At 46.9% G+C, this 12,754-nt stretch overlaps 1 protein-coding gene across 1 annotated transcript in view; it reads left to right on the top strand.

Moving 5' to 3' along the window:
• Muc13 (mucin 13, cell surface associated) overlaps window positions 1-11,178 on the top strand; it is a 29,110-nt gene extending 17,932 nt beyond the window's left edge. Inside the window, exons 7-12 of the mRNA XM_057764644.1 lie at window positions 2,754-2,873; window positions 3,583-3,706; window positions 4,298-4,335; window positions 5,950-6,034; window positions 9,582-9,807; window positions 11,014-11,178. Of these exons, the coding sequence (XP_057620627.1) occupies window positions 2,754-2,873; window positions 3,583-3,706; window positions 4,298-4,335; window positions 5,950-6,034; window positions 9,582-9,807 (593 nt within the window). The 3' untranslated portion in view covers window positions 11,014-11,178. The remainder of the gene's footprint in view (window positions 1-2,753; window positions 2,874-3,582; window positions 3,707-4,297; window positions 4,336-5,949; window positions 6,035-9,581; window positions 9,808-11,013) is intronic.
• Window positions 11,179-12,754: the final 1,576 nt, after the last annotated feature.

The following is a 12,754-nucleotide window of genomic DNA, read 5'->3' as shown; positions in this document are numbered from 1 at the left end:
AGGAGGAAAAGTCAAGAGATGTATTGCTGTCTCCAAATCTCTCTTTCTCTCTCTCTCTCTCTCTCTCTCTCTCTCTCTCTCTCTCTCTCTCTCTCTCTCTCTCTCTCTCTCTATCTCTATCTCTCTGACAGGATTTCTCTGTGTAGCCTGGCTGTCCTGGAACAATCTGTAGACCAGTCTGACCTTGAACTCAGCAATCCTCCTGCCTCTGCCTCCTTAGTACTGGGATTAAAGACATGCCCCACCACCACCCAGCTCCAAATTTCCCTTATTAAAATATTTTATTTAGTTAGTTATTTAGTTATTTTTAATTATATGTGTAGGTATATACACATGAGTGCAGGTGCCCAAAGAGGTCAGAGGTTTCTGATCCCTTGGAGCTGGAGTAACAGCTGCCTGATGTGGTGCTGAGAACTAAACCCAAGTCCTTGGAAGAGCATCAAGTGCCCTTCACTTCTGAGACATCCCTCTAGAGAGCATCGCAGTTTTGATTTTTTTAGTGACTTAAATTTCTCTGACTTAGCTTGTAAAGCTAATTTATCCGTGTGTGTGTGTGTGTGTGTGTGTGTGTGCGTGTGTGTGCGCGTGTGTGCGTGTATGTGAGGGAGGGATGGTGTCTGCAAGTCAGCCCCAGGTGTTGTCCCTCAGGAGCCATCCACTGACTCTGGCCATCCCCCTAGGGCTGGAGATTAAGCCTAGGACCTCAAGGATGCTAGTCAGGTGTTCCAGCACCGAGCTACTCCCAGAAAGAAGTCTACCTTTTTAAAGTCAAGGTCTTGCTTATCTTTGAACTCCCTGATTAGGTTAGGCTGGCTGGCCAGTGAGCCAAAGGACCTCCTATCCCCACTTCTCCAGAGCTAGAATTACCAGTGGGTACCACCATGCCTGGTTTTTTTATGTGGGTGTTCAGGATTGAGTTCAGGTCCTCAAGCCTGCACAGCAAACACTTTACTGACGAAGCAACCCCTAATTTCTGTTCTTCACGACATAAATAAACATTTTTGCTTAGTTTCCCAATACCCTTTCTTTTTTGTTGGGATGTTGATGTTTTGTTTTTCAAGACAGGGTTTCTCTGTAGCTTTGGAGCCTGTCCTATAACTCACTCTGTAGACCAGGTTGCCTCAAACTCACAGAGATTTACCTGCCTCTGCATGCACCACCCCCCCCCCCCCCCGGCCAAAGATTCTTATCAACATGTTAGGACCTGGAGCGTAAGTGCTTTGTGACAAAGCTTTCCTAAGGGGCCTCCCTCATCTATCCACTGATCTGTTTCTTCTTGGGCTCAGAATTTTGTCTAACATCACCATAACCTCTGGGCCCTGGGCCTTGTACTGTTTGGTGCTAGATAGGACTTAGTATACACAAGAAGAGTCTGAGAGTCCCATCAACATGAACACTGAGCACAGGTGATCTTCAGCTAAGAACAACTAAGGCATTTCTCAGGATAATCTTGGGGATCCCCCCCCCCGCAACTGCAGTTTTCTTATTTTTACACTCTCAAGTCATTGCTATGTCTACAAACCCTGGTACAACTGAAACTACAAGCTGACGCCTAGAGATAGCCTCTGAGACCAATGCCTCAGTTTTCCTGCTCTTTAGGTCTAGTCACAAAAATATATTCTCTTCTGGGTCTTCTTTTTCTCTAGGCTTTCTATTGGAGGTTCCACTGGATAATTTTATGTCAACTTGACACAAGCTAGAATCATCAGAGAGGAAGGTGCCTTAGTTAAGGAAATGCCCCCATTAGATTTGGCTGTAAGTAAGCCTGTAGGGCATTTTCTTAATTAGTGATTGATAGGGGAGGGCCTAGCCTATTATAGACAGTGCCACCCCTGGGCTAGTGGTCCTGGGTTCTATAAGAAAGAAGGGTGAGCAAGCCATGAGGAGCAAGCTAGAAAGCAGTACCCCTCCATGGCCTCTGCATCAGCTCCTGTCTCCAGGTTCCCGCCCTGTTTGAGTTCCTGTCTGACTTCCTTTGATGGTGGACTGTGATGTGGAAGCCAAATAAACCCTTCCTTGTCATCTTGCTCTGTGGTCATGGTGTTTCATCACAGCAATAGTAACCGAACTAGGGCAGAGCTGCGGGGTTCGCTGCAGCTCATGCTCTTTATTAGAGAGGAGCAACACCACCCTTCCACCCTGTACCCCCTCCACTCTCACCTCTCACCCCAGCGCCTGCAATCCACAGTTAGACTAGCATTCTGGAAGGCTGTTCTCTCAAGGCATGCTCCTGCTTAGAGTCTTCCAGAGGATTGTCTGGCTTAGGGGATAATAGTCAGGGCCTGGAGAGATGGTCAGTGGTTAGTAATGCTTGCTGTTTAATCATGAAGACTGAACTGGAGCTTGTATTGCAGCAACCTTGTCAGGGGCCTAACAAATACCTTTAACTCCAGCTACAGAGAATACGATACCCTCCTTTGGTCTCGGCGGGAACCAACATACATGGCATAACGCACACACTGAAATTTAAAAAAAAAATTTAAACTTAGTGTCAAAAACTGGGCATATGCCTTTAATCCCAGCACTTGGGAGGCAGAAGCAGGTGGATCTCTGTGAGTTTGAGGCCAGCCTGGTCTACAGAGCGAGTTCTAGGACAGGCTCTAAAGCTACAGAGAAACCCTGTCTTGAAAAAAAATTTAAAAAAGGAAAAATTAAATGATATTGAATAGAGAGTGAGCATGAGGCAGTGAAGAGCTTTCATGGATTATATGGCTATGCTCAATGTGTTTTTGAACTATTTATGCCTCTTACAGAAGAAGATTTGTGTGACTATTATGGCTGTAACAACAATGAAGACGGCTGCCAGAACCCTTTACAATGCACATGCAAACCTGGGTTTACAAGGTCAAGCCCACAGAATCCTTTTTGTCTTCGTAAGTGTCCCTGTTCCCAAACAGTCTTCACAATTCTCACTTTCTCTTCTCTAGTGTTTCCTTTCTTTTTCTTTTTCTTTGAGGGGGGCAGGCAGGGGTTGTTTCAAAACAAGATTTTTCTGTGTACAGTCCTAGCTATCCTAGAACTCTTTCTGTAGACCAGGCTGGCTTTAAACTCACAGAGATCCGCCTGCCTCTGCTCCCCCACCCCCGCCAGGGCTGGGATTAAAGGTGTGTACGTGCAACAACACTACCTGGCTTCTTGTATTTTCAAAAGACAAACTTGACTGCTTGAGTTCCCGTGGCCTAAGAGCTGCCAAGGTGGCCCATGGTCATCTTCACAGGAGACACAATCTTATTTTACTTAGAAAAGCCAGTGTACAAAATTGTATGCTATCACATGCTATATTGGGGTTGAAGAGACTGTGTCTGAACTGGTGAGGTGACTCAACCAGCAAAGGCACTTTCTGAGCAAGTCTGAGTTTATTCCCCAAACCCAGATAAAGATGGGAGGAGAGAACTGACTCTGCCCATTAACTTGTCCTATGACTTCACACATGTGCCGTGGAATATGTCTGCCACCACACACACATACACACACACACACACACACACACATCTGTGCATGCATGTATGCACACACAATTTTAAAAATATTTTTAAAAGATATTCTTTCTGATAATGACATTGAAATCACTTTATCTTAAAGCTCTAGAGTGTTCTAGGTCCTGCAGTGCAGAGGAGAAGAAGCAATGCTTAAAGAATGGTGACGGACCACTGGCTTGTTTGTGCATGCCGGGCTACCAGAAGTCCACCGGTGACAAGTGTGAAGCGTAAGAAATCATTCCATCTTTGTCTCGTCATAGCATAGCGAGGCTAAAACTTGCAGCACATATGAAAGTTTAGCATCAGGAGCTGATGAGCTGGCATGGGTTGGCAGGTTTAGCGTATCACTGTGCCATCATCATCCAAGAGTTTTGGAGCAGGCTGCATCTCCAGGAACCACCGTAGGTAGGACCTATCATACAGTTGTGAGAGATGTATTAGGTGCCCACTGTGAGATGAGGAAACCAAGATGAACATGAGTGACAGGCTCTTGCTCACCAGTTGCCCCTTGAGAGAGGCCATGCTACTCCATGCCTCTTGGGCTCAGTTTCACCTGAATTGCCAAACCTTCCTGGAGTTTACAGGAGCTATGTTCAGTCTGTGGCAAATGAAACCATATTGGATTGAGCACACCTCACCATACTAGAATCATGTGGAATATTCTCTTGGAAAAGTGGTAGCATGCAGAAGATAACAGAAAGAGCAAGGAGGACAGAATGAAAGGCAGACAGGGAGGGAGAAATGGAAATTGGGGTGGGAACTCCAGCATACTCTCCACAAGGGTTTTAATGTGGCTTCCTGTTGTGACTGTGTTCCAGGTGTCCCTTTGGCTATAGTGGCCAGAACTGCAAAGATGGTAAGTATAGACACCCTAAGTTACTAAATATCCAAGAAACACATGCAGACTACATCCAGAGTCCTCCCCGCTCCACCAGAGTCCTCCCCACTCCACCAGTCTTCCGTCATTCACTGAGAGAGAAACTCAGCTTGGAGTTTGTCTCCTGGGTCCTGCCTCCCATACTCACCCTTAGGTGATGGGCAGCAGCAGTTCTGCTGTTGGAAATAATAGAACTCAGACCCAGGGGTGAGCTGGTGCCTCTGGACCCCCTCCAGACTGGAGAAGGGTCATCATATCCTTAGTCATCATACTCAATTTCTGTATTATAGATGGTGCTTCCAAAAATGGTAGGTATTGGTGAGCATTTAGAAAGCAGGCATTTAAGTGCTCAGTTTGGTCTTATTCAAATCTTATTATTTATTTTGGAATCAGGGTTTTACTGTATAATCCTGGCTGATCTAGAACTGGCTATGTAGACCTAGGTTGGCTTCAAACTCACAGAGATCCTCCTGCCTCTGCCTCTCGAGTGCTGGGATTAAAGGTGTGTGCCACCACCACCTGCCATGAATGAGTTTTCCAATGTTTTTCAGGTTAAGTATTTGAAACTGGTGTGAGTGTTATGTTCACAGGCTATTCTTATGGTCATATTCCAAGGGTCCATAGCAGCCAGGCAGAGTGTTGAATGTCTGTAATCTCAGTACTCAGGATGCCGAGGTGTGAGGACCCATCCTGGGTTACATACTGAAAGGTCTATAGCACAAATCTGGGTAGAAGAGTGTGGGCATTAACAGTCCCCTCCTTCTTAAGCCATTAACTACCTGCCTCCTCTACTAATGACATGCTTAACCCTGACGGAGGGCAGGCAATGGCAGGAGAGATGGAGAATGAGTGTAGACCTCAGTGAGGTCCTCCACCCCACGTAGCCCAGGAAGACCTGACCGCCATCAGCCCCTTTTGTATTTGGGATTTCATAGCTGGCAAGGCTGCATGTATTGGTTGTGTGTTGCAGAACACCTAATGGTTAGGGCATGGTAAGGGCATGAGGACAAGGAGGGGGTGGCAGCAGAGATGGGCACCTGACCTGTGTGCCTCTCTGCAGGGCTGGGAGACAGGAACTTGATGGAGCTCACACAGAGACTCTGGAAACATGAGTCCCTGTGCAGTAGACAGCAGGACCCGATTGTTGGAGGCCATCTATTCCAGTTTCATTTCTGTTGCTGAGACAAACACCCTGACCAAAAGCATTATAAGAAAGAAAAGCTGTGTTTGGTTTATAATTCCAGGTTACAGTCTATTATTTTGGGGAAACCAAGGCAGGAACTCAAAGCATTGCATTCTACAGCCAAGAGCAAAAGGAGAATGAGCACGTGGATCCTTGTTTGCTGCTCTCTTGCTCCCAGCTAGCTTTCTTCTCTCTCACTGTTCAGGACCGCTCGCCTAGGGAATGATGCTTCCCACAGTGGACTGGGTCTTCCTGTATCAACTAACAGTCAAGATCCCTCTGCCCCAGGCATACCACATAGGCTAACCCCGTTTAGATAATGCCTCATTAAGACTCTCTTCCCAGCCTAGGTTGTGCCAAGTTGACAGTTAAAGCTAACGAGGACATCGTTCTTGTCTGTTCCCTTTCAGCGTTCCAGCTGATCCTCACCATTGTGGGCACCGTTGCTGGAGCCCTCATTCTCATCCTGCTGATTGCATTTATCGTCTCAGTGAGGTACGTGTGTGTGTGTGTGTGTGTGTAGATGCTGCGAGATAAACTGCTTTCCAAAACGTTCTCGTGGGTGAGGAAGAACAAACAAACAAGGCGGGCCTCTATCCCACAATAATTTTTTCTTATTTAAATTATTTTCTTTCTTTTTAAAGGATTTATGTTTGTTATTTTATGAGTATGTATAAGTAGTTTATGTACACATTTATTTATGTATGCTTGTATAAGTGTGTATAAGTACAGGTGCTTGAGGAATCCAGGAGAGAGTACCAGATCCCCTAGAACTGGAGTTATAGACAGTTGTGAGGCACCCAGACTGGCATTGGGACCCAACAGTATGTGTTCTTATCCATTGAACATCACTCTAGCCCTTCCTCAATTTTACCTTTTTAAGTGATTATATATATATATATATATATATATATATATATATATTCCTATATCCTTTATGTTTGAAATTTTTTGTTCACTTTTATTTTTGCTTCACACTAATCAGACTCAGCAATCAGTTTTCTGTGACATTGTTCACTCTTCATAAGGGCCAGGTGTGGTGGTGCACCCCTTGAATCCGAACACTCAGGAGACAGAGGCAGGCAGACCTCTGTGAGTTTGAGACCAGCTAGGGCTATATAGAGAGTCTCTGTCTCAAACAACAGAAAAACCACTTTTCTTTAGCACCATTTAACTCAAGTAATGCATAGCTATACATGCCTGTACTCAATACTTGGAAAGTGGAGTCAGGAGGATTAAGAGCTTAGGCCCATCCTCAACTACATAGCAAGCAAGTTTGAGGCCAGCCTTGACTACATGAGATCTTACCTCATCAAAAACAAAATCCAGGAACGGGTCTGGGGCTCAGTTGGTAGAGTGTTTGCATAGGCTGCGTGAAGTCCTGGATTTGACCTCTCATATAGCACAAACCAGATGTGGTGGTGGCTCCCTGTCATCCCAGCTCAGCTGGTAGAGGCAGGAGACCAAGAAGTTCCAGGCTAGGGCTGGAGAGATGGCTCAGAGGTTAAGAGCATTGCTTGCTCTTCCAAAGGTCCTGAGTTCAATTCTTAGCAACCACATGGTGGCTCACAACCATCTGTAATGGGGTCTGGTGCCCTCTTCTGGCCTGTAGGCATACAGACAGAATATTGTATACATAATAAATAAATAAATAAATAAATAAATAAATAAATAAATAAATATTTTTTTAAAAAACAAAAGAAGTTCCAGGTCATCCTGGGTTACATAAAGAGTTTCAGGCCAGCCTGGGCTCTATGGGACAGCCTCGAAAAAAACATATATTTAATTCCATTGATGTTGTCAAATATAACTTCCCCTAAAGCATGCACCTGCCTAGGACTCTGCCTGAATGACCCTCAGCAGGGTCCCAAGGCAACCTCTGCAGAAACCCCTGGTTTTAAAGTGGTCAGGTCATCTCAGCTTGGTGCCTTTGGTCTCATAAGGGAAGGGAAGGGAAGTGAGGTCTCTTTAGCCATTCAGCAATTTCTAGCAATGCTGCCTCTCTTCCAGTAGCCAGGAAAAGGTTGCTGCCACCCTCTTCCCATCAACATGTGCCCAGTGGGCTCCACATTGTGAGGCAACTGCTTTCTCCCCTAACATTTAGCTCAGACCTTATATTCTGGTAACACATTCTGGCCTTTTCCCGCTATAACTGTAGAGGATAGACAGATACCCAGTTCTTTTTGTTGTGTTTGTTTTTGTTTTTTTGAGACAAGGTTTCTCTGTATAGCCCTGGCTGTCCTAGAACTCACTCTATAGACCAAGCTGGCCTCCAACTCAGAGATCTGCCTGCCTCTGCCTCCCAAGTGCTGGGATTAAAGGTGTGCACCACCGCTGCCTGAGATATTCGGTTCTTATTCTATTGTTGCTGTTTTCTTCCACTTAGATGTTAACCTTTCCCAGAGCAAAACTAGAATAAGCCACAGGGCCATCCCTACAATATCTAGCTTTCTCACTTCTAGGAAGAGAGGCAGAACATTCTTGGTTTTGGAGTAAGGTAGTTGGCTGACTGTCCTGGCCCTCCAGGGACCAGAGTTACTATCGAATTGGGTGGCCTTGTGACAGTTTTTTGTTTGTTTATTAAGACTTCTCCATCCTGCTGCAGAGCCAGGCTCTTAGCTCATCCACAGAGTCAAGGTTCTTGGAATTACAGCATGAAATCTTTGCCTCCGTGATCAGCCCATAGGGAAGAGGAGTCTTTGCTAGAGAGACTGTCAAAAGCAGGGTTCCCAGAGCAAAGTGAGCTAGCTATCTGAGGCACCCGGTGAATGCCATCCCCAATGTGACTGAAGCACAGGTGGCCTGTGTCATAGATACAGCTGTTCCTACTCTCTTGATCTGGGGAGTGGGACTATGGCCCGTGGACAGGAAGACAAGCAGGTGTATAATCTGGGTGAGGTAGGATGATGGCCCTGTGAGCACAAACGCTTACACTTGGCTTAGAATTCCCACACTAGAGGCTCCCGAAGTGCCCCAACCAGCCCTATCATCCTGCCAAGCCTCCTTTCCTTTTCTCCTCATTGTACACGTGTGTGCAATTTGTTCTATTTGTGTAAACACATATCTACTAGTGTAGGTACTACACATGCGGGTGAACGTGTAGACCCAGGGTTGCTGTCAGGAGGCTTCCTCTGCCGTGGGCTCCTCCACTAGCTGAGGCAGGAAGCTTCCTCTGCGTGGGGTCCTCCGCTAACTGAGGCAGGAGGTTCCCTCTGTTGTGGGCTCCTCCGCTAGCTGAGGCAGGAGGCTTCCTCTGTGTGGGGTCCTCCGCCAGCTGAGGCAGGGGGTTTCCTCTGCCATGGGCTCCTCTGCTAGTGGAGGCAGGAGACTTCCTCTGCTGTGGGCTCCTCCACTAGCTGAGGCAGGAAGCTTCCTCTGCGTGGGGTCCTCCGCTAACTGAGGCAAGAGGTTCCCTCTGTTGTGGGCTCCTCTGCTAACTGAGGCAGGAGGCTTCCTCTGTGTGGGCTCCTCCACTAACTGAGGCAGGATCTCTCAGTTGCACTAGTGCTCACAGAAATGGTTACTCTGGCTAGCTAACTTATTTCAGAGATCTCTATCCCGAGTCCCTCCTTCCAAGTGCTAGAGAGGCAGGCGGGCCTCCATGCATGCCCACCTGACATCTGTATGGACTCTAGGGATTCCAACTCAGGTCCCCACACTTCTGTGCCAAGTACTGTGAAAGCAGAGCCATCTTCTCAGGCTCCATTTTCCTCTTCTAAGACCATGGTATGCTGAGCGCATCTCACTCACTGGATGTTTCTGTAGACATTTATTCTACTGGTGCCAGACATAAGTCGTGGTTTCTCTTTCACTTCTATGAGTTTCATTACCAACTGAAAAGCACACCTAATGCCAACATGGGCCTGGGCATGGTGGCACACCCTTTCATCCCAACATTTGGGAGGCACAGGCAGGCAGATCTCTGTGAATTCAAGGTCAGCCTGGTCTACATAATGAGTTCCAGGACTGTATGGGGGGGGGGGAATTGCTTCAAGAAACTTCGTTGCCATCCTTAAATCCTAATTCATTTTACTGATTATAGTTCAAAAAACAAAAAGAAGAATGTGGAGGAACAGAAGTTGATTGATGAAGACTTTCAGAACGTACGAATGCAGCAGACCGGCTTCAGCAATTCCGGCTTCAGCAACTCCGGCTTTAGCAACAACTCCGACTTCAGCAACTTCGGAGCTGGCAACAGCATCTTCCCCAAAGTCAGGACCCAAAATCCTTATGCAAACCAGCGAAGCATGCCTCGCCCTGACTACTAGGTGAGTGACGCCTCTGACTTTGCAACATGTAATGCTCAGTCAGGGGAAGCTGAAGCAGAGCTGGAGAGGTGGCTCTTGGAGAGGACCTGGGCTCGGTTCCCAGCACCACACCCAACCCACCCACAACTCTAGTTCCAGGGGATCCAATGACCTCTTCAATCTCTACTAGTTCCAGGCAAGCACATGGTACACATACATAAAAGGAAGCAAAACACTCATGCACATAAAAAACAAATCTGCTGGGCAGTGGTGGCACATGCATTTAACCCCAACACTCAGGAAGCAGAGGCAGGCAGATCTCTGTAAAATTCAGGCTAGCCTGAACTATATGTGAGCTCCAGGCTAGCCCAACTGGGCCTACATATCAAGACCCTAGGACATAAAAACAAAACAAATGTGATGGAAAATACCAACAGCAGCAAAACCCAGCGTGCTGGGAGCAGTGAACATACCTGTATCCCAGCGTGGTGGGAGCAGTGCACATACCTGTATCCCAGCGTGGTGGGAGCAGTGCACATACCTGTATCCCAGCGTGTTGGGAACAGTGCACATACCCGTATCCCAGCGTGTTGGGAACGGTGCACATACCTGTATCCCAGCGTGTTGGGAACGGTGCACATAGCTGTATCCCAGCGTGTTGGGAGGCTGAAACATGAGAACCACGTGTCTGAAGCCAGGTGACTTAGTTACTTCCATTGCCATGATAAGACACCATGGCCAAGATCAGCTATAGAAGAGTTTACTAGAGGCTTGCAGTTTCGGAGGGTGAGTTCATGGCCATCATGGTGGAGAGTGTGTTGACAGGCAGGCAGGCACGACACTGGAGAAGCAGGAGAGCTCATATCCTTAGGAGACAAAGAGAGCTGACTGGGAATGGGAACGTGCTTTTGAAACCTCAAAGCCTGCCTCTAATGACACTGCTCCTCCATGGGGCCACACCTCCTAATCCCTCCCAACCAGTTCCACCCCACCCCAGGGGCCAAGTATTCACATGTGTGAGTCTGTGGGGACCATCCTCATTCAAACCACCACCTAAAGCTAGGCTAAATAGATCCTGCCTCAAAACAAACAGAAACACCCCAAAGGCATAAGGGAGAAAGCCAGAGAAGACAAGGGTGTTAATTGCCAAATCTCAGTTTTCTCTTGTTGTAGTTTGGGAAATCTTTTCTAAGCCTCAGCTCTCTTCTTCTCTCTCCTCCTTTATAGAATGAGAAGAATTTGGAGCCCTCCCTAGCCCAGCCCACACGAGCTGTGATTTTGAGTGTTTAGAGGACAAGAGAAGTGGGCAGAGACAAAAACCTGACCTCCAGGGTTCTGTCTACCCCATCTGTCAACCCCTCTGAGTGTGGACCTGTATGAAGAATGCAGCTCCCTGAAGACACCTATAAAATTAAACACACATAGACACTATGAGCCTTGTTAAGTGTTGATTTTCTCCAGTTAGTACAAAATGCTAAGATGGTGATTGGTGTAGGGCTTTTCTTTCCTGGTGGGCCAAAAGCATTTCCAATCTAGAGGGAGCACCCTCATAACCCGTCCCTGGGCAGTGCCACTCCTGAGCTCCGGACTCTGGCCACCTGTGAACAACCAGTGGCTTGTGATGGGGCCTCACTCCAAGAACACAGGCACGAGACAGAAACATCTCCCAGCTTTCTCAGGAGGACTACAGGAATCCAGGAACCTTCCGAAGAGAATGAGGAGGCTTGGATTAGCTCTGTCCTCCATGGGGACATTCAAGTCTTTCAGATGTTAGTTGGTAGGAGAAGCATGGAGGAAAACCATGAGCGTTAGGTAGCAGAGGGAAGCCAAGGAAGCCATGCTGGAAGGGCGAGTGAGGGAGAAGGGAACCGGTGGCACCTAGTCCCTTGGTGTCCCTCCTCAGACAGCAAATGGGCACTTCTCAGGGGCTGCCCTCCCCAAGACATAGATCCTGGGAAAGCCATAAAAACAGGAGTCCGTGTGAAGTCTGAAGCTGTGTCAAATGGCCCAGGTATCCACTCTATGATGCAGTTTCCACAGGTACTTCACTGGGCCTCAGCCTGCTCCATGATGGAGGCTTAGCAGTGCCCGCCAACACTCGTGCGCACACATACACACGCGCACACACATGACAAATACACGCAGCAGTCTTTTTAAATGTTTTTAATTGTGTCCTGTGTCTATATGATGTCTGTCCTCTCAACTGGTACTTTTATTTGTTATTATTATTTGTTTTTGACTGTTCATTGTGAAAAGCAGTGATGCAATAAAGCATCTTTGGTACACGGTACTTTGGTACTTCTTTCTTGTTTTGGGAGCTTTTGGGGATACACACAGCAGCGAGCCTCATTTTATTTTGTTTCTGTTTTGAGATAGGTCTCATGTATCCCAGGCTGGCTTCAAACGTTCTGCATAGCAGAAGATAATCTGAAATTTCTGACCTTCCTGCCTCTAGCTCTCTAGTGCTAGGATTACGGGTGTGTGCCACCATGCCTGGTTTATGTGGTGGATAGGGATCATACCAGAGCTTCATGCATGCCAGACAACCCCTTAGCAACCAAGCTAGCCTTAGTCCCTAGCATATGTCTTCTGTCATTTTTTAAGGATTTGTTTTATTTTGAAGTGTGTGTGTATGTGTAGGTAGTATCGATAGCCATGGAGGCCAGAGGCTTTATATCCTCTAGAGTTAGAGTTAAGACAGACGAGAACTGTCTAAGATGCTGAGAACTCAACTCAGATCCTCTGCAAAAGCAGTAAGTACTCTGAACTGCTGAGTCATCTCTCTAGCTCTCCTCCCCTCTCATTTTAAACAGATAATGTGGCATGTCACCCACAAGCTACTGACATTGATTGCCTTCTTTACGGGTTTTGGATCACCCACAACATTTTAACATGTCATAGATCATGTTGGCTGCTATCCCCCAAACACAACTCCATGACAAGTAGCCAGATGGGACTCGTGCACTCC

This window comes from Chionomys nivalis, chromosome 3, assembly GCF_950005125.1.
Source record: "Chionomys nivalis chromosome 3, mChiNiv1.1, whole genome shotgun sequence".
NCBI lineage: Eukaryota > Metazoa > Chordata > Mammalia > Rodentia > Cricetidae > Chionomys > Chionomys nivalis.
This window is presented reverse-complemented; position numbering and strand designations above follow the sequence as displayed.